The sequence below is a fragment of the Emydura macquarii genome, unplaced genomic scaffold (genome assembly GCF_026122565.2).
Source record: "Emydura macquarii macquarii isolate MOO-44397 ecotype Brisbane River unplaced genomic scaffold, CSIRO-AGI_Emac_v2 contig_67, whole genome shotgun sequence".
NCBI lineage: Eukaryota > Metazoa > Chordata > Testudines > Chelidae > Emydura > Emydura macquarii.
Window position 1 is genome coordinate 5,008,055 of NW_027130204.1, and position 25,700 is coordinate 5,033,754.

At 48.4% G+C, this 25,700-nt stretch overlaps 1 protein-coding gene across 1 annotated transcript; it reads left to right on the forward strand.

Moving 5' to 3' along the window:
• The first annotated feature begins 4,697 nt into the window (after positions 1–4,697).
• CXCL12 (C-X-C motif chemokine ligand 12) lies at positions 4,698–23,650 on the forward strand. The gene is made up of 4 exons (XM_067538851.1): positions 4,698–4,853; positions 10,865–10,982; positions 14,085–14,171; positions 20,285–23,650. Exons 1-4 carry the CDS (start codon positions 4,796–4,798, stop codon positions 20,298–20,300), a joined length of 279 nt encoding a protein of 92 aa, XP_067394952.1. The 5' UTR covers positions 4,698–4,795; the 3' UTR covers positions 20,301–23,650.
• The last annotated feature ends 2,050 nt before the right edge of the window (positions 23,651–25,700 follow it).

Below are 25,700 nucleotides of genomic sequence, written 5' to 3' on the forward strand. Positions count from 1 at the left end.
CACTGCATATCAGAGTTCAGGTTGGTTGGATGTCTTAACTGTTCATTTCAATCCCATAGCATCTTTGGTTTTCTTAAATTTAATTAACCTGAACTCTGAATTTCCTGGAATTAAAACACTTAGTTTGGGGATAATTATAGTTTTCCTCCAATGTATTTTATCCTAAATTACTGATATCAAATGTCAATCTTAACTCCAGTTTAACATAGTTTTTATGTGTCAGTTTTAACAGCTCAGTAATTGTCCATGACATGAGCACATGGATAATAAAACCATGAAATATTAGGAAATATGATTGAATTAATGAAAATAATGTGAAATGAGGGATATCATTTTCTTAGTCTGAGAAAAGAGCTTTTAAAAAATTCCTACCTCACAGAATTAATGGAGGTGCAAATTTCTAATATTGTTTCATTTAGGCAAAAATCTGTGGAGTATCTTTTAAAAAAACTTTACATCATAAACCGTTTAAGGTTTAGTTGATGGCAGTCTTGTCATCTAAAGTTCTACACAAGAGCAATATTTTCATGACAAATAAATTCATTATGTGGGAAAAAAATTAATGTGATCTAAATATTATTCTGACAGACACTACAGCGCATAACAATATTTATCAGAAATACTGATCATAATAGGCTTGTCTCATTCACTATAAAAAGTAAGCTGTCTTAAATTTTGTTAGAAACTAGAAGTGTGTCAATAACCACCTCCCAGACTTCAGCCTTGCTTTGCCCGTGTTCTGAAAAAAAGTTAAAATCTCCAAAACCCAGTGAAAGATCCAATTGCAGTTTCATAGCTGTGTTGAGTTTTGCTTTTAAAGTAGGGACTGAGCTATTCTGTTACATTTGCAAAATACAGGGTATCATCCTGAAAGTTACCACACTTACATTTTGAGTACAGAATAGATTACTCAATTGGGAATTAAAATTAATTAATAATGAGCTTTTTTGAAGAAATGTAACACCTACTGTTAGCTAATTTTAGGTATTTTTTAAGATTAATTTTAATTCTGAATTTCCTGGGTTTGTAATACTACGGTTTGCAGATAAACACCCGTGTGATGCTTTTAAATCACAACCTTAACTTCTGTTTAACATAGTTTTTTTTAGTTGAGTAGAATCTATTTTTTCTGTTTAGCTACTATAAAAACATTTACAATTTGGCAAAATTGTGTTCAGTTAGCGGACAGTTTCCTTCCTGCTGACTTTTCTGTCCTAATGTTATTAGAAGGAAGCACTTGCAAGATAGTTAGTTCAACACAGTAGATAAAACATGGTTTTCTGTAGATTATATCTTTATGATATTTATAGAATCCTCCTTTTCTGTCTACTAAATCTTTTAAAAACTGTTCTAGCCATCTTCTTATAATTGCAGTTTGTTTTACAGCTGTGCAGTGGGTAGAAGTTCCATACTGCAAAAGATTTCAAAATGAGAGGTTGAAATCTGAATCATAGAAATCATAGAAGATTAGAGTTGGAAGCTGGCTGTGTTCTGAACGGAAAGGTAACGCACACATTTCAAAATTCCCCAGGAAAGAAAAATTTTAAAAATGTGTGAGATTGATCAAAACATGTATTGTGACAAAATGGTTTTGAAGCATTTTGTTTTGATGTTGACTTAACTTTTCTGTCCCATTATTATGTAAAACAAACGATCTCCAAAGGAAAAGCTACTTCAAAATGTAAATTCGGAATGTCTCATTCTGAACACGTTCGAACGGGACCTTTTGACATTGTCAGGTTTATTTTCCGTGGTTTTTCTCTGAAATGAAATTGCAGTGAAACCAACCGAATGCCCTGACGCCTCTCGCTGGCACTGCGTTCTCGGATGGAAAACGTCCCTGCTCCAGTGTTTCTGAGCAGGTCCAAGGATAGGGCAGAGTTAAAAACTGTATTGAAGATAATGTTTAAAAAAACGGTCAGGTACAAAGTTTAAAGGGGAAGAGTTCCTGGACATCCAGGCATAATGTACAGATTATCAGCGGGTACAGAGTTGGGTTGAGAGTCAGGGAGTACAATGAAAGCATAATCTGGGGTATCCTGGATGGGGGGGGGGGAGGATGAATAGGTTTGACGGTTAAGGGTGCACTCGATGAGTAATTGGGGAACATCGCTAGTTGCTAACAGGGTTAGCTAACGCAATCTTCACATGCTCATAGCAGCACATCCCCGGTGCTCCGAAGGCTGCACCGCAGCCAGTTCGACACACGAGGGAGCCCGTGTGATTATACCAGAGCAGGCAGCTAAGGGGTGAGTGTGGCTAGAAACTGCTGCCTGGCTTGCCTGCTTCGTAGGGACTGTGGGCATGGACAGAGAGAGGAAGATCCAACTTCGTGTTGTGCGAGGTGCAGCAGTGCGCGCTCCTTCTCCAGCCTTGGTTCTCATTCTCACTCCCAGCAGCTGCACTTTGGATTTCTTTTTCTCTTGTGTGATCTCCTTTTATTGCGTTCTCATCGCCTTAGGGCGACTGAAATTTGAATATCCCCAGATGCCGTACTAAGGACTGATCTGCACACAAAGTAGCAATGAACAAAAATTGCATCTTTTGTAACTTACACCTTCCTTACTCTGGTACAGGTCTGTCTGGACACTCTTATTTCAGATGCTAATGATTATGGAGGCCAGGAGAAGCCCCAGTCATGACCCAGATTCCCATTGTGCTGGGTGCTGTACAAACACAGAACACAAAGGCAGTCCCTATCCCAAAGAGTTGTGTCCCTTTTTCCTTTTGCTTGGGTCAGTTATTTGAACTGAATTAGCAGACTCTGATTCAGAAACAAGAGCATCCTCACAGAGCAGTAAGAAAAGCTGTGAATTAAAACGATTTAAAGTTATTTCCTGGGGAGTTTGTGTTCACACCCACCCTAAGAAACAAAGAACTTCAGCAGTAGCGTGATTATGATTTAACACTTTCTTTTTCTTTGTTTACTCTTTAGAATGCTGTGCTGCTCAGGATTCACTCAGATGTCAGGAAGGAGTGAAATCTGGGTTGTTACGATGTTTTATTGTTTTCTGTGTGGGGGTAGTAAAGGAAAAATGAAGACAACTTTTAAAAAAAGCTGTAGAAAGTGCCACATGCTGTCATAGGATGCAAATTAATAATAATAGTTTCCAAAAGGGCCTGTTGATTTTCATTGGGAACTGGGCTCCCAAATCTCATAGGCCATTTTGAAAATATGGTAAGACTACCGCATCTGGATGATAGTGGTGCTCGGATACCAGAGGGATGGGTGAGGGATAGACTGATGTGTGTGGGACAGAAGGATGGATCCCAAGGAATGTGGTTCCCCAAGCCACAGCCACCTTGTGCTGAGTGAGCAAGGCTGGGCCCTTTCCTTTGACTTCTGATGTCAAGGGTTGCCAACCTTGCACTTCAGTTTTTACTGACATGAAGGTCTGAAGTTGATTTCTTTTTTTACTGATACAGTAAACTTTTTATTGTCATCACTAAAAATCCCATGAACAATTCAATAATGTCACAATTTCATGGACCTTTGCATTGATGTAGGGGTTTATGGACAGTGTTAAAATTGTACATTTTTCTACTGATTGTAAATATGTAGACGGTTGGCAACCGCTGGGTGAGGCCCTGGCTGTAGCCCTGCACGCTGCAGTGGGGGGGGGGGGGGGGGGGGTTAGATCAGAGGTGTCTGATAGCCCCTCACCTTTGGGCAAGGAACGAACAGGAGCCAGGCCCCCAGAAGTGAGCAAGCTCTGTGCCTTGCTGTTAGCTTGGTGGTGGCAGGCAGCTAAAGTCCCCTCCTGTGTCAGCTGGCGGACAGTGCCCTTATCAATGCCCCCCCCCCACCTGCCGCCCTGGAGTTTGACTGAGTCAGTCTCCGTGTTTGTTTAAAGGCTTGAATGGCACCAGCGGCCTGGGGGGGGGGGGCAGCGCAGACAGGCCTCCATGACCACGGGCCGTTCACCATTGTCAAGTGTAAATGGCCCCATCAGCCTGCCCTGCCCTGCCCTGCGCCGTGCCGCCAGCGGCGAGACAAAGGGCGAGACTGGCCGAGGTCGGAGGCAGAACTGGCCTGGTTCCGCTGCCAGAGCGACCCACCCGCGCTGCTTAGACGCAAGCGGAGGGGGGCGGCGAAACCTCCCCCAACCTGGACTGCTGCTGCTAAGGCTGGGCCAGTGTAAATGCTCTGGAGTAAATGGGGCCGGATGCGCCTCTGAGTTGCAGAGAGACCTGGAGATTTATACCCCCTCCCCCCCGAATCCGGCCCAGCGCGAAGTGGGTCCGGATCAGTGTAACGGGGGTGCCCAGCAGCGATCCGCAGCCCCCCACCCTAGTTAAGGCGTGCCGCTTTAATCTTAGGCATCTTCTTTCTACCTGCCCGATGGACCCGGCTTAGGGCCACTGCCCGCCTTGAGGCCAGGATGCGCGGCTCTCATGCCCCCCCCCCCCCCCGCCTGACGAGTGCATGCCCCCCAAGCCTGCCCGCTCCCCTTCTCATGCAGCCTCCGTCCCGGTGCTGCAGGGCACCGCGTCTGCCAAGCGGGCGAGCCCCTCGGGTCTCCTCCCGCCTCCGCCCCCCCGGCCGCGCAGCTGGCTCAGGCTCGGCCTCTCGGCGCTGTGCGCGGCTGGTGGGTTTCCAGCGATCGGCGCGGAGGCAGGATGTAATAACATGCCACGGGCCATAAATCATCGTTCGCGGCTCCCCTCCCCTCCCCTCCCCCTCGGCCCGCATCGCCGCCCCCGCTATAGAGGGGAGGGAGGCAGCCAGGGCATTTCAGCAGAGCTCCGCTCAGCTCCGCCTCTGCTCGGCTCCTGCGCTCACTCCGGCTCCAGCATGGACGGGAAAGCCCTGGCGCTGGTGACTTTGCTGCTCTCCCTCTGCCTCTCGGAGGGTAAGTGCCGGGCCTCCGGCCCAGCCGCCCCCCGATCGCGGCGGGTCCTTTGCCTTTTTCCTCCCCGCCGCCCGTGGGGACACTTTTGCTGAAGCCCCGGGCTGCGCGCTCGCGGTGCGCCTGCCTCCCCGGGCTGCCTTTGCGTGGGGCCAGGGGCCGGCCAGGCCGGGCTTGCAGCGAGCCCCACGGGCCGGCCCCCCCCCCTCCCGCGCCGGGCACACACGGGGCAGCTAGGGCGCTGCTGCGGGAGGGAAGATCGCGGCTGCCCGCCAGCTTGCGCCGTCCCGCCCGCGCCGTCCCGTGCGCCTCCGGACCCCGCTGGGGACGTGGCACGGCGGTGCCGCAGCGATCCCTGGCTCAGCAGGACCCCCACAGCTGCCCCGGCTGCAGCCCCCGGCAGGCAGGGGCCGGATCTGCTCGAAGCGAGCGCCGGGCCAGCTGGATGCGCAAGGAGGAATTGTGTCGCCGCTCCCCTTTCACAGCCGCGGCGCATCCAGCTGCCGACCGCGGGGGGCTCCCGGCACTGGCCCAGGGGACTCCCGGAGCAGAGATAAGACAAGCCCGCCTGTCTCTGGAGAGCAGCGGGTGACAGATAAAACGGCTCTGCGGTTGGCTGCAGCGGCTGGGCTCCAGCCCGGACAGCTGGCGGCGCCCCACTGCTCCCGGATCAGCTGTGCGCAGCAGGGCCCAGGGGGTTGGATCTTCGGGACACCGGGCAACTTGGCTAGTAGGCAGCAGGTCTAGCGCGCCCTCCCGGGGCGGCCGGGCGGCGGCAGGCAGCGCCTGTGGCGTGGCACGTGTGTGGATGATTGAGGTATCTCTGTGCTCGGGTGTGGAGCGGCGTGTCTGCTCACGGCGGGGGGGGGGGGGGGGGAAGGTTACACCGGTGTTTTGTGGGGTGGTGGGAACCTCGACCGCGGGCATGTCTTCATCCACCTCGTCCCTCCCGGGCCACGCCAGTGCCCCGAGGGCAGATGCAGCTCGTCAGGTGCGGTCATTCACCTGCAGCTCGGTGCAAAGCAGAGGCGGGGCTGCTTTTGTTCGCGGTTGGAACCGTCGCTGGCCGCTTTCATCTGTAATCTCCGAGGTTAATCTCCCGGGACCTTCTAGCCGGGGAAACTTGGGTGTCTGTCTCCTTTCAGCCTCCCCCGAGCCTAGGAGGGACCCCCCCCCCCCACACACACACCCGCCAGATTTGTTTAGGCTGCCAGTGTGAACTAATCGCCAATTTCATCGAAGGTTTTCCATGACAAAAGCCCGCCTAGAAAACAAGCCCTGCCCTTGGAAAACCAGCAACATCTCAGCCTCACTGAGAACTCAGCTCCCCCAGCAAATGTGTCCTGAGATCCCCTGGTTTAGGAAGGGCTGATCTGTGGGTAGCACGTTTGAGCAGCCGGATCCTTTCCGAAATAAATCCTTGAATATCTGTACGAGCGAGAGAAAAGCTCCAGCGCGGTGAAAGCAATCGAGGCAGGTATCGGTGTCCGATACATCGGGAACATGGTTTCTTTTTAAATCTGTTCGCGTGCAAATGTATCCCGGGGGTTACCTTTACCCATCGGCTTAATTCGTATTCTCCTGCGTTTAGAGATTGGCTCATCAGAAATTTGGACGCGCAAGATTTTATTGAGTAAGGGAAAAATCTTTCAAACCGAATTGGTCTCAGATTCCCGTTTGGTAAAGTCAATCCGAGTCTCCCCGTGGTGGAGGCGGGAAGGAAGGTTTGACTCCCTTGGCATGAATAGACCGTGGGATCTCTGTGTAGGCAGATGGATCGCAGAGCACATCGGCGTTTCTCATTCTCTGTGTCGGGTCCTTTTGGCCTTGAAGACCCTTCTCTAGGTCGGGCTATGGTCCAGCAAAGGGCTCTTTGTAAATTGCATGCTCACTGCCCCAGATGTCTCCGCAGAAATTCACCCCATCGCCTCTGAACCAGAAAGAGAATCCAAAAAGAGGCGGGAGATTTCTCTGTGTTACTTTCACGCACAAGATATTGACACGGGGCCCGATCCTGGCGCCCTTTGCCTCCAGTGGCACAACTCCCACTGACTAGAACAGTGCAGGATTGGGCCCCAGAAAGCCCTGGATTCGCTCGCACGTTTGTGCCCCCTCTATTTAGACAGAGATTTCAGCTTCCCCACGATTTCACTTCTTGACAGTCACTCCTGGGCTGGTCCTGGCTGCAGCTTGGGGAAACTGAGCAAGGGGACAGCACCATGCCGGGATCCTGACCCTCTGAACCCTGCTCACTCTTCCTATGGCATTGCCTCCAGGCTGCCCAGCTCTGCCTATAGTCCAGCTGCCAGCTCCCCTGGCTGCCTGGGCCTGGCTAGCACACCTGAGGCCGGGGGGATGCTCTGGCTGCAGCTCCAGGCCTGCTCCTTGCAGGGGGCTGAGTGGGGGTTAAGGTTGCATTGATAAATAAAGGAAACACTGAGCTTGGAGCAGAATCCCCTTCCCCCCCAATCTCACTTTGTTAAAAGTGGAGCAATTTAATCTTGGTGTGAAACTGCTCAGTGAAGCCATTATTTTTAAACTCTACTCCCCCCCCCCCCCCCCCAAAAAAAAAAAAAAAAAAAAAAAAAAAGGTTGTCTTCATCTCTGTACAGGGATGATGTCCCAAGCCTGGGGCCTGCAGAAGCCCAGGAATGCACTTGTGAGTGGTGCTGGGGTGGGAATCCCCGATAAAAGGGTCTCAGAGCTGCTCTTTGCAGTGGGAGTGGAGGGTGGTCCCCTTCTCCGCACTGGGCCTGCCATGCATAGGTGTCGTTTGGGGGAGGGGCGGGCAGGAGGGGCACTGCAGTGCCAAACTGCAAGCTTCTGTCAGGCATGGGACCCCTTTCACCCCATGGATGGCTCGTGACCTGACTGGAGTGTCCATCCCCAAACAGAGAAGTCAGACTGCACCTATGCCGCCATTCTCTGTTGGTTTCTAATAGGCAGCGAGAGGCTGGATAAAGCAGATAGGTCAGTGTCCTCAGGGAGCCTGGTAAAATAGCTCCATTGGGCTAACCCCTGCCGTCCTTCCCCAGGCAAAACACCTGCTCATGGACTGCCTGAGCAGACACTGTAGGATAGGCCAGTGCTGTCGGCCCTTTTGTCTCCTGTGTCTCCTTCTCCTACACAGAGGGGTGTGTTTTTAAGGCAGGAGGATACATAATGTGTCAGGGTGTATCCACATGGGGAAGTGATAGGCTCAGGTGGGAATTTCAATTGCTGGAACCCCCGTGTGGACTGTCTCATTCCAGTATAAGAGAATTTTTGCATTTATCTTATGCCGCTTCGGAAGGGGTTTTAAGCCAAAGGGGGAAAAGCCACCTCCTATCCTGGAATAAGAATATCCACCGGAGAGCTAGATCAGTTTAACTATATGGCCCTTAGCTTTTGAGCTGTAAAAACAATGGTGGGGTGGAGGCTCTGTTTTATTGCGGAAAAAGCTACGTGCAGTCACCCCTGGGGGCATCACCCTGCACTTGCCTGGCCACCCGAGGGCCTTGCCTCCACTCAGGATTTTACAGGAAGATAACAAGGGGGTGGAGCTGAAAGGTGTAAATTCCAGCCCCAGTGGGACATACCTGCACCGGCTCTGATCCCACTAGCGGGCTAGCTGTCCTGGCTTGGTGTCTTGTGCTGCTCCAGCTGGATGAGAGCAGATTGGGAGGAGTGGGGGGAAGGGGGGGTTACACCTCCAGCTCCAGGTGGAGAGGCAACTTTTGTGTCCGAGCCTGATGCTGGTGTTTCACCGAGATCGCTGAAGCACTCCAGCTATCCCAGGAAAATCCTACCACTTGGGAGAGACATGCCGCCTTCTCAGTGGAGATGTAGCCCTCCTGTGTGTCACTCTGACCTGGTGAGGGAAGCTCTGAGGGAGTTATTGCCTCCCTAGGCCAGAGCACTGGCAGGCAGCTGCAGGCAGAGCTCTCCTGGCTTCCTAGGGCTGATGCTGAGAGCTGCTCACTGCCCAGTGCACTTTGCAATGCCCACTGGCACAAGACAAGGGGCACAGAGATGCAGATAATATTCCTGCTGGGAGGCCTCATCCCCCAGTATTTTGGAGGGGCCACCCACTGTTTGGGGGGACTCCCCGAGGTACTGAATATACTTCTAGAAATGGACAAAATGGGAACTTGGAGGGCAGCACTGAGGACAATGGCAAAACTCCCCTGGACCCCAGCTCACCCATAGTCCTCATCTGGCTGTTGACTCCCACAACTACATCTGCAATGAGATGCCACCTTTGCACAAAGAGCAGGTTTAAGGCTGCCAGTTGCATGTTGTGTAGCCTCGCTTTGCTGTATGTGCTCCTTGGGTTATACAATATTCAGGTCTTGTCTAGGAGAATACCCAGATTCACTCTGTGGGGCTAATGCTGTGGATATTGACCAGCAGAGTCCTCTACGCTCGTTACACACTGACCCAGATTCAGACGGCCAGAGTAAAAATGGAGGGTTCTGCTGAGGTCAGTGGAGTTACTCTGCCTTTCTTCCCTGCAATCGCAATTGCTCTGCAGTGCGGCTCAGGATCTTTTAAAAAAGTTGCTTGTGATAAGGATTTTCCTGTAACTTCCTTCGTGAAGAAATGGTGGCAACCCAGCGTTGTGCCCCAGGGGATGTGTGAGGGTAAATGGAGACAAACATCAGTCAGTGTCTAGTATTTGCAGATCATGTGCAGTTTTACAGGCTGCCTCTTTTTTGACCTTCCCAGACAGCAGTTTCAGGACCATGCAGCTTGCCCAGCATTCAGAGCCCCTTTCTGTTCCAAGCCTTTGAGGGCAGCTTTGTTCGGACACTGAGCTCTGCTGTGTAGCAAAACAAGCAGAGATGTGGAAGGCAATGCTAGAGCCAAAACTCCTTTGGACCCTGGGGAATTTGGATCTGAACCCAAATCCTGCACCAAACTGCAAGGAGCGCATCCCTCCCTCTATAAACAAGCGGCCCTCACAATCAGAGGCTGAACAACTGTCCAACAAGAAATTTGTAGGATTTCAAACAGTCCCGAGGCAACTCTTGCAGGCTCCCAAGATGCTGCTCCCGGCTCTGTTCCAGTGTGCAGCAGTTTCAGGAAGGACTCATGATTTCAGCTGCGTACACCCTGGGGGATGGAGTCCCTCCAGCCCTCCCTGGGGGCTCGGTGTGAGGACAGAGGACAGGATCGGACCCTGCACGCACACACCTGGCAGAATTTGAAGCTGAGGGGCTAGATAGGCTCAGGGCCTGCTCCGGCTCCCGTTGAAGCTGGTGGCAAACTACCCATTGGTTTCAGCAGTAAAGAATCGGGCCCCTCGCATGTGGCTGTGGAGCATGTGATTCACGATGGGGTGTCAGGCTCAGGAAGTTCAGAAGGATCTGGATCTGCCCTGTACGCATGCTAAGCTGGGGGCCACCCTGTCTCCCGCTGCGTGGTGCCTACTCAGGGAGCAGCCCCCTGCCAGTCGGCATTTGGCAACATGAGTACAGGCCGTATGGTGGGACCCTGGGAAAGCTCCTAAAGGCACTGCTACGCTCTGCCTCAGATCAGTTCCCAGCCAGGAGCTTGCACCTGGGCAGAGCCGCTTGTTTTGATTCGGATTCCTTGGAATTCCCTGCTTTCTGCTGCCTACCTTCTCATCTGGCCTCAGGCCAGAATCATTTGGCAAGAATAACAGAGCAGACAAGGGCCCCACTCTTCCAGCCTTTATCTTGTCTAATTACCAGCAGCAGCTCCGGACAATTGAGTGGCTGCTTATTCTAATCTCTTCTCCATTTCTGAGCGTCCAATTCCTCACCCCTTCCTTTGTCTTCTGAAATCACAAGCAACCAGATTAGAAGGCCCCCATGGGAACTGCAGAGGGTTTGGGCAGGGAGCTGTTGACACACTGCTCCTATGCCCCAGCTGTTCCATGGCTCTCTCCATCTCCCTGTTTTCTTCATGCCTACCTAGACGAGGAACTATTGGGGCCACTGGCTGCATGTTGGCACTGCTGCCAAAGGGGAATGAGTAACGTGTGTCCTCTTTATTGCTGCATTCCACAGAGAAACCCGTCAGCCTGACCTACCGATGCCCCTGCAGGTTCTACGAGAGCAACGTGGCAAAAGCCAACGTCAAGCACCTCAAAATCCTGGCCACCCCTAACTGCTCGCTGCAGATTGTGTAAGTCTCCGGGCATTTTTTAAGGCTGCACTTGGCCCCAAACGATAGGCGGGGTAAGGCAGGGAGTTGAAGGATTTCACCAATCTTGGTAAAAGGCGCAATAGTTTACATGCGCTGCCCCTGCCTGGGCTTGAATTTGTGGGGTGCCCAGCACCTTTTGCAAGGTGCTGAGTAAAGCAAGTTGGACAATTTCAGTCAACATGTTCCCTCAGTGGGAGATGGCTTTTATGGCTCTTTTTGGGGGGAGGGGGAATTTGTTGATGCGGGGGAGGGGTGTCATAAAAAATTGTTCTTTTTTGGATTTGGGGCTTTTAGTGAAAACTTCCAAATTTCCAAAGATACATTTAGATTAAAAAACCTTGAAACTTGAAAATTAAAAATAAATAAATAACTATTTTTGGGTGGGAAAAACTCATTTCCTCAGCAGCCTGGTCCAATCCTCTGAGCTCAGTTCCTACTACTGTCAGTAGCACTGCCATGGATCTAGATCTGTGTATGGCCCTTTACATTGCCCCTGCGGAGCTGTAAAAACCTCCCCTTTTTGCATGCAAAATCCCTGTGAGGTTTCACACGATTTCTCAGAAATCCACATGTTTAGTCAAGGGCAGGTTTCAACCATGCGCAAGTGCTTATTTAAGTGAAAAAATATATTAAAGAAAATCCAATTTGAGGAAATCCCACACAGTTTCCCGCACAAACTCTGCCTTTCATTTTTGTGGAAGACAATGGATATTCAATCCAAACTGAGAAATAATTTGCTCTTCATGAAAATGGCAAAAATGTGGTGGGTTGCGTGTTTCACCAGCTGTGTATAGCTCTGATTGCTACCTAGATGGAATGGGGAGTCTAAAAAGCTGTAATACATGGATCTGGGAATGTCTGGGAATGCCTGATACGCATCATGAGAGTCAAGAGAACTCTACTGGGAAGGCTTTGGTGGGATTTGGGATTATCTGAAGTAGTTTCTACATAATGACAGAAATTTGAGATTTGATGTGATATGCATTTTTCTCTTGATTAACTTGAGAGTATAGTAATTAGATCTGGAAAAGACCATGACACATTGAAATGGAAAAAACCTGTTTTCCTGCCCCCTACATGGTCTGAATATGTTTATAGTTTGCAGTGTATTTTAGTGTCTATAGAACAGATGATCCTATACCCCCCATTGTTTAAGATTTGACATAAAAGAGAGGTACCTGAAGCAGAACTCTACATTTAAACACCCCAGAACTTTGGGGACATCTGGACCTTGGACCCAACTTTTCTTAAAAACAGAAATTCAAAAATAAAATAAAATGCTAATTTCTAAAAATACCATTTTAGCAAATTTTACCTAAACATTGAATTTAGTTGGTATGTGGCGTGCTGTGTTCTGTTTACTTTGGAATTCATCCAATTTTTGGGCCTGGACCATCTAATTGGAATCCCATATTATGGATTTATGAAGTGATCCTGTTGGTTTTTTTTTACCCAAGCCAAATTCACTTTGAAGGCAAGGGCAATTTTGCCTGGGCAAGTTGTATAGGAGCTGGTCTTTTATCTTTACATATGCTGTGCATGGAGAGTGGTTATTTGTGCTTTCAGTTTGTTACTCCCCTGTATAAGGCCATTTCTGCAATTCCCATGTAACGACAATGGGTCTGACTCTGCTTTTACTTTGCACTGGTATAACTTCACTGAATTTGGTGGAGAGACTCCTGATTTACACTGGCATAAGTGAGATCGGAATCAGGACCAATGGAAACACTACTGGAGTAGAGAATGCAGTATGATCAGTGCATGAGGATTCACATGACTTCAGAACTAGCAACATTTTAGATTCCTGCTTCTTTCATTGGTGTACGTTTTATTAGGCCCTAAGGGTTCCGTCTTGCCACAATCCAAGATAGCTCTTAAGCATGTGCTTTATTTAAGCAGATAAGGAGCCTGGCTAAAGTCAGGTGCTTAAATTTAAGCATGTGCTTAAGTGCTTTGCTGGGTCAAGGCCAAAGTGCACAGTATCTGGCAGGACTGAGTCCTTCATGAAGAGGAGAATTTGGCCGGTCTACGTCAATGCATGGTAAGCTGTTAGTGTAGTTGCATTGCATGGTGCTTAATGGCCTGATCCTGCAAGATGCTGAGCAAGTCCTTGCAGATGCCAGGTGCTCTCAACTCCCATTGTGCTCAGCTGGAGGTGAGGGACCTCAGCACTCGGAATAGGTACTCAGCACCCTGAAGGATCAGAGCCTGGCTCTACAGAGCTTTAAATGCTCTGGATAAAGTGCTATATATCTTGTTTCTACCTGCCCTATCCCATTTAACCCAGAAGCCAGTGCCAGGTGAATTTCCAGAGGCTGGGAGACGGAGTTTGGTTCAGATAAGCATCCAGAAGTTTGACTCCTTATCTGTAACATATTTAATCTAAACCTCCTGATTCTGCAATGTGGGCTGGAAATTTCACGAGACCAGACTTTCTCAAGAGATTTCTGGAGCTTCCGTTTCCAGTGCTGATTGGAAAACACGAGAGAGAGCTTCTCTCTGGTAACTTGGCGTTTCCAGTTCTTTCCCTGACCGGAGTCCAGAAGTTCAAATCCATGTGAGAATTAAAAAAAAAAAAAAAGAACAGAAGAACTGTTTGGATCCTCCCCAAAGGTCCAGTTTAGTTTCTGTTCTAAAACTGGGTGAAAGTTCAGCGTTGGGTTGTGCCCCAGGCAAGGTTCAGCGGTGCAGAGGCTGAGTATGACTATGTTATACTCCCACAGGACCAGCTCTGATAGCAACACGGATGCTAATAATAACACCCAGAGAGTCAACTGCTTTCCTTATTCACGCCATAGCCAATAGCTGCCAAGAAACCAGATTCAGATGAGAGGCTGAATTCTGCTAGCCATTAAAACTGGTGTAAATCCTGAGTATTTCCAGTGGCATAAATGGGATTATTTCAGACCCACCCTTGTGAAACTGAGAGCAGAATTTGACCCCTGGTGTAAGCAGGTGCAGCTCCCTTGTCTTCACTGGAATTGCACAGGTAGAACTGCAGGCAGTCCTTGGCCCAGGAGGCCTTCTGTGCAATGTCATCCCTTGTATTCACATGACAACTCTTCTCTTCTCTTTTGACAGCGCAAGGCTGAAGAACAACAGTAAGCAAGTGTGCATTGATCCCAAGTTAAAGTGGATTCAGGAATATCTGGAGAAAGCTTTAAACAAGTAAGGCAAGAAACAAACGGACTTACGGATAACACAACCTGAGAGCTTAAAGGGTAGGACGTTCAGGGCTGGCTTTAACCATATGGACAAAGTACTCAATGAAATCAGGCATTGCTGTGAAGATGGGGTCTGAATTTACCCAGTGTATATTAAAACAGTGGCTTGCAGTATTTTCTATACTTTCTACTAAGAGATTTTTCAGTATTTGGGGTAAGGGGTATCCTAGCAAGTCAGAAACGGGGTTCCCTAAGTTATCCTCTTTCTAAAAAGGCAGTTCTCCGAAGGAAAATGCTTCCCTTATTCCTCTCCCCACACCCAATCCACAATTATTTCCATATCTTTGTTAGTAAAGTATCTCCGGAGCCCCTTCTCCTCTTTACAGTGGGAATCAGTGTGCACCGGCCGCTGATGGCTAGTGGCGTTTGGCAGGCAGAAATCATGCCATTGCCATTAAGATTTGCCGAGGTAACCTGCCTTGCTAAGAACAAACCTTCTCCATTCCTGCCAGATGATATTCAGCCACACCTGGGGAATTAGCAGGCCTGTTTTTCCTCCTGGCACTTCAATGTGGCTCTCCTGCTGAGGGTCCTGCACAAGTCAGCCTGGCTCATTAGCCTCAAGGTCAATTGGCTGCTGTTGTGAGCGAGCACAGAACAGAGACTATCAGTCATTTCTGGGCGAGCGAGGTCTTTGCAGCCTGCCTCAGCTGTGAAATGAATCAAGGGCAGAGGGGAGGGAACTGCTGCGGCCAGCCTGCAGCGGCCTTCGGAGCAGCGACACCCCCCTGTGCAGGCAGAGCCCTCACACCTTTCTGCGCCTCATTCAACCATGCTGAATCTTGCCCCTGCTGCTGCTTTCTTCACCCAGGTGAGGCGGGGCTGGAATCTGAGTCATTTGCAGAGGGGAAGAGACAAGGAGGGAGGGGTCAGGGTATCGGGGGGGAATAGGAGAGTTGTGTAGATTGGTGCGTTCCAGAGACTTCACCCTCTGATTTTCTGAAGCACCATCCGGAACCAGGGATCAAAATTCTTCCCGACAGAGAGGGGAGGGCTTCACAATAGTTAGGAATGAGGGCATCCTCCCTTAGAGGCAGTCGAACCCCTCCGGGACCGGGGTGAGGCGCCAGAGGGTGGGGTGGATGGAAACCACTATGCAAATCACTAGTGATTCCAGCCCTGCCCAGCCTTCCCACCTTTGTGCCTTCCTTTGCCCCCGGTGCTCCATCCTGCTGTCCTTGGACTAACTCCAGACCACGTGAAAGGAGCTTGGCTGCACTGGAACGGTGCTGGAGTAGGGTACCGGCGATGCTCAGAGCAGAATGTGGCCTTTCAGCTATAGGTAGCGCCAACTGCTGTCACATGGTGTTGTGCTGCTTTAAGGCCTGAGTTCAGAGAGGTACTCCAGCATCTGTCTAATTTGGAGTGTTGGGAGCAGCACCCTTAAAGAGGGGCAAGAACTTAAGTACCTTGCTGAACTTGCAGAGAAATGCCACTGGGTCACCTTCTGCTCTCACATCAGTGGAGACCTGGGCCAGCTCCATTGAGGACAAAGAGCCTAATTCTGGTCTCAGGTCAGATTCTGATCTGATTTTACCCTACTGTCATCCTGAAGCTGCTCTATTGAATTCAGTCAATATACTCCAGATTTACAGCAGGGGAACAGATGAGAATTCAGTTCAGTTAAAGCATATGTTTGTGTCTGCTAAGTCTACAGTTGTGCCATGACCTTCGTGTTCCAACCAGAAATACTGGCACCCAGGAAATTTCCATGCCACAAGATCATCCCTAGATAATCTGGGCTCTCTCTGTAACACTTCCATGGGGCATGTTTTCAATAGATTTTAGTGCACAGCTTTGACTTTTTCAATTACATGTATTTCAGAATATATTTATAGTTCATTAAACAAGTCATATATTTGAATTGGAGCCATACAAACGTTGGTAGTTTAAAACCTGATATCCCTATAAACTACTAACAGCTTGTAAAATAAATAATTCTAGATCTATAAATGTTAATGTAGCTTATCAATTTCAATTTCAATCAGCCATATATTATATTTTTTCACTTGTATTGAAATTGTATCAAATGTGACATTACCCTCTATGCACTAGCAATAAAAATGGCTAATTTTTTCATGTATGTGGGAACTGTATGTGGGAATTTATTTTTCTGGGGGAAAATGAATACATTTTGTAGAAGGGGCTCTTTCAAATTGCTTACGTAAACCAAGTAAACTTTAAGTGTCAAGCTTATCTATGCAGTGCTTAAATGCTTAGGTATCTTCCATGCTATGATCTTGCAGCTATGGGGGATGGAAGGTGTTCAGAATGCAGTAGTCTAATACTTGATTTGAAAAATGAATGGGTTTGGTTTGATAGTGAAACATCAAGGTTGGTTTTCAGTAGAAAAGCATTTTGCTCACTAATTCTGCTTATTCTTTATTACTGCTTTATATTCATTGCACCTTCATGTAATATACACAATTATGTGACATCAGCAGAATATATTAACATCAATGGGAATTGGGAATCCAGATATCCTAGCTGGCTTTAGAGACCACTGTATGATAGCTGATGTTATTAAACTCACATTCATTTTGATAGGTGCAGGGCAAGTTAGATCTTTCTTGAAACTGCTACAAACCATAATTCCCTTCTAGTAACAACGTCCAGGCCCAAGCCTGGCAATCTTTATTCCTCATTCAAGCAAAGGTTTGCAAAATTGGGCCCTTTACGAATTAGCAGAGCCAAGAATAAAGAGGTCAGAGTATGCTTCTTGCTCTTCCATCTAGTGTTAGTGTCACCCAGAATCCTTCCTTAAGCCTGAGACGTTGGAATTCACTAAGCTCAGCTCTCAGTTCTGGTGCAAACAAGAAAGCTGATGCATCTGGAAAAGAGATTAAAGTAAAATAAAAAAAAAGATTCCCCTGGACTCTTGTGGGGGAAGTAAGGAAACATCCGGCTCTCCAGTGGCTAGCTGCAACAGAAGCGAAGGATGGCTGCGATCTTATTTTTAACACCTGTACATCAGTTAGTGGCAGGCAGCTCTTCCTCATTTGTAAGTAACGACTAAAGCTAATAAGCCAAGGTCTGTATCTCCTGATGTTCTCCAAAGCCTTTCCTGTGTTAGTGTCACACGCTGGGCCTTTGCCGAAGCCTTCTCAGGGTGACCACAGGCAAGCAACTGATGGCCTGGATCCTCAGGTGTGCTGAATGCCCACAGACCCCATGGTATAGGCAGCGGCTCCCATTGACTTCCGTGGGAGCTGTGGGTGGGATGTGAGATGACTGTTCGCTCTGTGTCTCAATTGCCCCAGGGATAATATGGGAGTAATGATCAGCCTCATAGGCATGTTGGGAGGCTGAGGCTGCGTCTACTCTGCGTGCCTCTTTCAGTGGTGTGTAGTGTATGTACTTGCATAGCCTCCTGGCATGGGTTTAAGTAGCAGTGTGGATGGGAGGCCCAGCTTAGGTGAGTAGAGTACAGGAACGCTGAAGGGTGTGGGTCCGAACTTGAGTACATATCCTACACGGATCTCTACTCACCCAGGCTGGTCCTTCCTGTCTCCACTGCTGGTTTTAGCAGTGTCCTATCCCGCTGCCTCCCAGCTGCTGGAGCCTTTCTCTGCCGCAGGAAAAGCCTCCCACTGGGGAGAAGCCGTGGGGAAAGGCTGAGCCTTTCCCCCCCTCCGGCTCCAGCGTTTCCCTGACATATGCAGCCTGCTTTTCACTGTGGCGTGTAGCTACACGTTCCCTATGCGCTCCTGAAAACAGTGTGTAGGATTGCCGTATCCTAAGGTAGTGGTACTTGGCAATTGCTTTGAGATCCTAGAGAAAACTTATTTAGAATGTGGGAAGAGCTTATCACTAGGACACTTTGGGCCTGGCTGTTGTCTACCCTAAGGCCCCTTTACACCACTTTGGCAGTGAGTGCTTTGAAAGGGAAGTTACCATCATTCGTACCCACTTTAAGGCCACTTGATGCTGCCAGAGTGGTGTAAAGGGGTCTTGGCATAAATGCTAATCAGTCCCTTTGTATCTGGCCAATGTCTATGGCAGTCTCTCTCTTTTTCTTAAAATGCCCTTGTTGCATTTGCACGGATTAAAGCAATGCGTTTGCTTCGGTTCGAAAACCACTTAAAGAACCCAGCTTGAAAGTGACAAAGGTGGCTTGATCTGGCTATTTACCCCTGTGCTGTGGGTGCTAAGAATGGCCTGTGCCAGCTGCATATTAGCAGCTGCTTAGTGCCAGCACTTGGCAGCATGAGGGCATGGTGATTTCATGCTGTTAAAAAGAGACCCACCTTTATGTGATGGTGTATTCTAAAAACAGGCCATTTGTTGGTGAAATAACAGCACCACTATCTGAGCCTCCAACGGGCACGCACACGGTCCGGACTCGCTGATTAACACTGTATGCAAAGACGTGAAATACCAGATTTCAGCTTTGCTATTTAAAAAATGCAAAATCTTTTAGTGTCCTTTAGCATGTTTCATCCCACTTAAAATAACCGACAACGGAAAATAATACAACTTAGTGCTTCACCGGTGCTTTGTATTTCCAAAACACCCTATGGATGTTCGCTGGTTCATTCCTGGGATAAGTGTGTGAGGTCGTTAGGTAGAGAAAGTATTATCATCCCATTTCACAGGTGGGGAAACTGAGGCCCAGTGAGCCCTACAGCAAGCCAGAATCGGAGGCTGGTTAAGGATTCAGCTGCTTCTAGCTTCCTGTCTTGAGCTTACTTTTGTCCTTCTGCTAGCTAAGTGACAGAGTTAAAGAAGCAACACCTGTGGATTTTTCATTGATGTTTTAAATGACAAAAACAGAGTGTAGGTGTGCAGTGCAGATTGTTACATCGGCCCTTGCTTCTGTGTATTCAGGAAAGCCACCTGTTTTTGTGTAACTGTTAGATTAGATCAAGAGATTAGCTACTTTTTGGCAGAGGATTGTACACGCCGTGATTCATTCTCCTCTACCTTGTGGCTGGTGGATCTTGGCTCCCATATTTTGGTCTCCCTGCATGCACAGACCTGAGATCTCCAGCACTGAGGAGAGCGGGATATCGGAATTAAGATCTTCTGTGTCTTTCTGAGAGGAGAAAATTGCTTAACGTTCAGGATGTTCAAGTGAGCATCCGAGGCTACCGACTGCGGAGAGGCAAGAGTAGGTCTTGTTATCATTGGGTCTCATCACACCACTCATCTCACACTGCTGGGTCACAGTCTAACCTGCTCAGATAGGGATGCTAGGGGATTGAATGTGCTTTTGCACGGCAGTCTGCAGTGGAGCTGGGTCTCAAGCTTTTTTAATAGCCTGATATTAACCCGCAGCCATTTGCAAAGCTGATCCTCCTCAGACATACCCTGGTGTACTAAAGAGAGAGCACAATGAGTTCCTGGCTTCTGAGGAGGACCAGGCTTTAAAGGACCAGCTCTCCTTGAGCAAAAGACCCCAAGCAAATGGTCGCTCCCAACTAACTCCTGGGGAAGGCAGATACCTGCCTGTTCCCTCTCCCTCTCTGACATCCATGGGGAGCTGAACGTAAGTGAGAGCAGAGCTTGGCCTGTCCCCTTTCAGAGCTAGATTCCTCCCATCGGCTCAGAGACATGGGAATGTTCATGCAGGTCCGTGCAGCACAAGAGCGGCATGATTTGGTTGTACTGCCTCTCCACAGCATCCCCTTTGCAGCTCTGTCTGGGTGGAGCAGGTCCTAGTGCCAGGCATTTTGCTACCCGGGCCACTTAGGATCATGTTTTAACCCCATACTGTCTCCACTCACCCCATTCTCTCTTGCTGCATCTCTGTGCGCAGCAACATTCTTTGCTCTGGCTTCAAGGTTGAGAATGAGCTTCTTAGCCAGCCCTTCTCCTGCCTTAGCTCTGGACACCTTACTAACTATGATCAGCATTACCTGCAAAATAACCACCAGCTCTGGGCTTCGCCTTCAGGGCCCCAACAGCTCCTCCTTCAGACACCATGCAGCAGAACCGCCTTTGCTTTTCCCTTGACACAAAACGTAATTGCAACCCTTATGTGACTAGGCCTGATGACTAAGCTCTTTTCCACTGAAAGAAACCTTAATAGTATTTCACTTTGTTCTTCATCAACAGGAGGTTCAAGATGTAAGAGGCAAGCCTTGTAAGCCGTCTACAGGATTTCTTACTGTAGGACCCAGAGAGCAGATAACCAGTATTAGGGAATGAATGCATTTCACTGTTATCGTGCAGCACAAAGGCAACGCTTCATGTATTTCCAAAGGCTCTTTATTTTTTTTAATTTTTTTTTGGCACAAATTGGCTTGCTTTCACAGTACTATTTTATGGAGTAACGTGATTTTTTTTTTTTTTAAAATCTTTTTATACAGTTTGGTTTATCATCTAGCACTGGTGGCAGCGATGAATTAGACTAACCCAACATTATAATGTTGTTTTCCTTGCCTGTATTATTTAGCAATTGCTGTTAGGTTCATGCCAGCATTCAAGAGTTTTGACCTAGCAGGACGTGAGCTGTAAGGTGCAATTAGATAGTATAATTCCAATGTTCCTATGCTCTGTGTGGCTTAGCATAAAAAGCAAGAGTCCCAGTCCTGTAACCAGAGCTTGTCTGCAGCCCTATATTAGACAGGACACAGCGCAGGAGAATAATACTGTTGGGGGACCCAAGTCTGCACAGTAGAGCATGATTTTGCAAATGCATGCACGGGCAAATGTTCCCAGGCGGAGATGCCTCGGTTTGTCGGTGAAATGATCTAGCATCCAGAGCCCCATTTGCAACAAGGTTTCACTCAGGAGAGACATGCCCCCTCCCGCAATCCCTCACTCTTGTCACTTCTTCCACTTGATTCCCACCTCTGTAACCCCATATAAAAGATGTGCAAAATACGAACTGGGGAGGAAAGCTGTCTCAGCAACACTGCAATCTCTTGGTTACATTGTGCACTGAGAAATGGGGAAAGCATGTCTTGTTCAAACTGTGAGCAGCAAAATACCCGTGTATGTGTTGCAAAAAGAAAGAAAGAAAAAGGAAAAGAAAAGAGCCCAACCTTGTGTGTTTGGATGGGTTTCTTCAGAAGGAATCTTCTTACATGTAGCTTGTATTCTGGGCTGTTATACTAAGCACTCTCTGCTGTTGCAAGTAACTTACATGGCAAAGGACCATCCTGTCTAGCCCTGGGATGCCTTATTTTCCACTTTGGTCAATGTGGCAAACTAAGCATTCTGCTCCAGACAAAATGAGCGTGCTAGTGCAGGATGTGCTTCTCTCCATCAGCTTTGAAGCAGAAACCAAATAGGAGCCCTGCCTGAAAACAGTGCGTACAATTTGGCCCCCAGTTTTTTCTACTAAGTTGGAGCTTTTATGTCTTGTGCACCCTCTTCTGTATGTGTTTGGAGAGTAAGGATCCAGCACCACTGACATCAGAGGTGAGTTTTACAGCTGGTTTCAGTCAGAGCAAGATCAGGCCCTCTGTGTAAAGGCCAAAAGAGCTTATGTGGCCGAGAAACCATAGACTAGTGCATCTTCCATATTGTGTATTTTATCACCTAGGGTCCAGAGTCCTTCCTGATCTAGGCATCTGCAGTTGCTAGTGACTTGGCTGGAGATTACATACCTGTATCAGAGGTAGGAGTTACCCCCAGGTTTTTAAAGAATCCCTGGGGAAAGTGCCTAAGAATTTCTATTCTAACTCAGAATTATAATCTCTCTCCCCTACCCATTAGACAATGGCTTCTTGCACACTGTCTGAACTGGGTACCGGCTCAGATCCTGCTCCCTCTGAAGTCAGCTTAGATTGAAATCTTTCTCTGATTCAGCAGTCTTCACTGTGAATTGCAACCCAGATGCATTCAACAGAGCAGCGGCCCTTTAAAAGGGATGTCATGGGAGGCAGGACACGGTCTCAGGTTTTAAACAACCCTCGGTGTGGGGACTGACCTCCTGGGTGACAGAGACAGCTTTGGACAGGCCTCAGTGAGTCAGTGCAGACAGTGCTGCATTTGGCTGTCTCCCCGCCGTCAGCTTTCATCACTGCCCTGGTGCAAACCCTAGTGTAGACCGGCCAAGCCACTGTAAGCCAGGCATGGCACCTGTGCAATTTACCCCTGCTGGAGATGAAAACAGCCAGCAACGGGGGTGCAGCAGCAGCGATAACACTGATGAAGGGCATTCATCACTTGGAGGGCTGGCCCACTCACATAGGGAAGTAGATGCTTTGTGGGAGAAGGGAACATTGATGGGCTACGGACAAGTGACTCGCTGGGACATCTGATGGTTCTGTTGTTTGCTCTATAGTATTTTCATCAGAAGTGTTGGTCAGGAAACAGAAACGACAGACAGGCAATTTACACTAGAGAAATCAATCCCTGTACCATATAAAGCTTCTTGCACTAATACTTGAATTGTGCTCCAGTTCCCGTGTCCGTCTGAGGTCTTAGCAAGTTGCAATGCATTGGTTTTGTAAATCTGGCTCCACGGAGATAGATCCATGGTCAGTTTTGCTTTCTACATTTGGCTGTTGACCAAAGACAAATTCAGGGGAAGGAAGTACGGGGCATACAAGAAAGATGCTGTGGCCATATGTGAAGAGGAAGGAAAAAAATAACATTGAAATGCTGCCAAAAGAGTTTTTTCCATAAATGTGAAATGTTCACGAGTGGCTGTTTTCTAAGTGACCGTCATAGAATCCCAGGTTTAAAAAACAGAAAGGAAAGAAAACGTGGTATTTATCACTGTGCCAATACTCATGTTTATATGAGCTTCACAACTGTAGAAGCTTTAGATGTTGATGTCTTATTTGAGTCCTGCTTGAGAGAGCACGAAGGGTGAATTTCCAGTGTGTTATTAACCAGTGTGGTGTTTGAGGAAGGGTGACTGTTTGTTGGTCTTTTCGAATAGAGGCTGTATTCTGAGTTGAATGTACACATTTGATTGAATATGCAATTCTTATATAATTTCTTGTTGCTATTTTGCCTTTATTGGGATCTTGAAAATCCCCTCTTCTCTGAAAACTTGTACTGCTCTATGTCAGTTACAGCATATAGATGCTTGTCAGAGCTCATTTCCAAAATATGAGCTTTACCTTTATCATCATCCAATCACATAATAGACTTGTTTGCAAATCCAAAGCTGCATTGACCCCAGAGAAGAAGGCATATACATCATCATGGAAGGGTAACATGCATCTTCCAACCTCTGATCATTGAGAACTCAGTGTTGTAAGAATGTGGTGAATACTGTATTTTGTATTGTTGTTAAGGAAAAAAACAAACAACCCCCCCCCCCACACACACACTTCCCAGATAATGTGAAAAAGTTTTTCTGAAAGGCAGCTTTATGGAGGTATTATATGCATTGTGCTTTTTAAAATAATTCCTTTCGTCTAGTATTTTGAAAATAAACACTTTTTATATCCATATCATGTCTTTGGTGAATGTGTATGCACTTATAATTTTCTTAATAAAATTTATACTCAAATGAAATTTGCACTTGTTTCAGAGTAGTAAATGGAATGGTTTTTGCCCTGCACACAAACAGCAAATGGTTGTTTACAGCCAGAAGGGCATTTACGTTAGTTCTTTCTTGTTCTGTTAATTTCCCAGTCTCCAGTGCGGTTTCCCTGAGATGCAGACTGAACTGGACACAAGATGGCTGCCTGACTCTGCAGAAAGCAGAGCACTGAGAGATTTTAAACCATTGTTATCTTTCTGGACTTGCACTTCTCTAGGGTGTGGGGAGTTCAGATCTGGGGTGAGGCCCCTCTCAGATCACATTCCTCTACTTCATTCATACACGGGGTTTTTAAAAGAACAACAAACACATACAGGCAAATTATGCTCTTCTTGGGAGACACTCTGCCTGGCTTTGAGGTGCCAGATGCACAACGTGCTATCAGCACATTGGAGGGGCAAGGCCAAGCTAACATTCACTGCTCCTTTCAGTCGCTGGACATGGAGATGAGGCCTGCTGTTCCAGTGGAGTCAGTTAAGAGATTGAAATCAGCATCTCAACACCCCCTTTGAGTGTTGTATCTCTGAAGGAGAGCAGAGCATCAGTGCTGCTATGTGGACTGGACAGGGAGGGATTCTTCTTGCAGTGTGGGTGGGGATTTTAAAGGGTCTTGCGGGAGTTAGGCACACAACTCCGATGGGTCCCGTTGAAAATCCTAGGTGGTACCTCCTGCTGCTCTGTGTAAGGCTGGGACGGAAGCTGCCAGCTGAGTACACCTGTACCGGGTGCGCTGCAGAGTCACCATGAGCCTTCAGGCGGTGAATTCGTTGGGAGTGCTGTAGGACTGGTCAAGCTCCCATGCCGCATAGGATGTTTGAGCATGTCCACCACACTCCCACAGTCAGGGAGTCTCATTCCGCAAGTCGAGTGTGCATGGAAACCCTGTCTGCACTGATTGGAGCGCTGGCAAAGCTGGGCTTGTAGGATCAGACCCGGGGTGAGATCATATTTCCATCCATGCCAATGGGAGATTTGCCCTGATGTCAATGGAGTGGGGGTTCTGCCTGTCCTGTTCCCATCGGTGTTTGCAAATGGTAAAATAATGTGGACGATTCCTTAATGCCAGGCCCGGTTTGTACAGAGAGAACCAGCCAGCCACTTGTTGAACCAGTCACTTCCCTGCTCAGTGGCCCTATCAGCAGATGCGGCTCTCATCTTCCCCAGCAGAGACCGAGGTACGGAGCCAGCAGTCACACACAGAAGGGTCCTAGAAAAAGATGAGGCCACATCCCCCAGTGTTGATCAGAACACGCAATGACCAGGCTCCTTAACAAACACAGCCCTCGGCTGCAGCAAGAAGCTGCCCTAGGGCTGGACAGTTACACAGTCTTTGTTCGCCCCCATTATGGGAGATGGGGCATGAGCTCATTACCCGTCCCCGGGCTCCTCTCCCTTGCTAATCAAGGCCTCGGTCCAGATCTTTAAAGGACGCAATGGGTCAGGAGTCAGACTTCGGTGGGGCCGCTGGCGTACCTATGACCCGCCAAGGCAAATACGCAGCTCCTGGACTCAGTGGCTCTCACAGCCCAAGAAACATTGTGGGAGAGCAGCATTCCTGATTCGGGAGGCCTGGCTGCAGACTGAGCTGCCCAAAGGAGAGAAAAAGAGGCACGTTTGCTGCAGGTATCCTGAGGAGGTGGAGGAGGGGTTTGAAAGAGGAGTGGGTTGTATTTGGGGCCAGGTTAGGAAGGGGCATTCCCTGCATAAGGGGCGCCGTGGGAGGAGGTGGCCGAGGGAGAAGCCGACACGAGATGGTGAGGCTAGTGCCTCTGATGGAGTGGAGAGGGTGGGGGAGGAGACAGAGGGGGGCTGAAGAGAGCCCTGGGGGACCATCATGGAAGCAGGGAGATGGATGCCTGACCAAAACAGACCCTAAGGAGCAGCCAGAGATGTTGCAGGATTGCTAGGAAGGACAGTGTTGTAAAGCCCAGGGAGGACAAGATGTTGAGCAGGGTCATAAGAACATGAGGACGTCCATACTGGGTCAGACCCTGGTCCATCTAACCCAGTATCCTGTCTTCA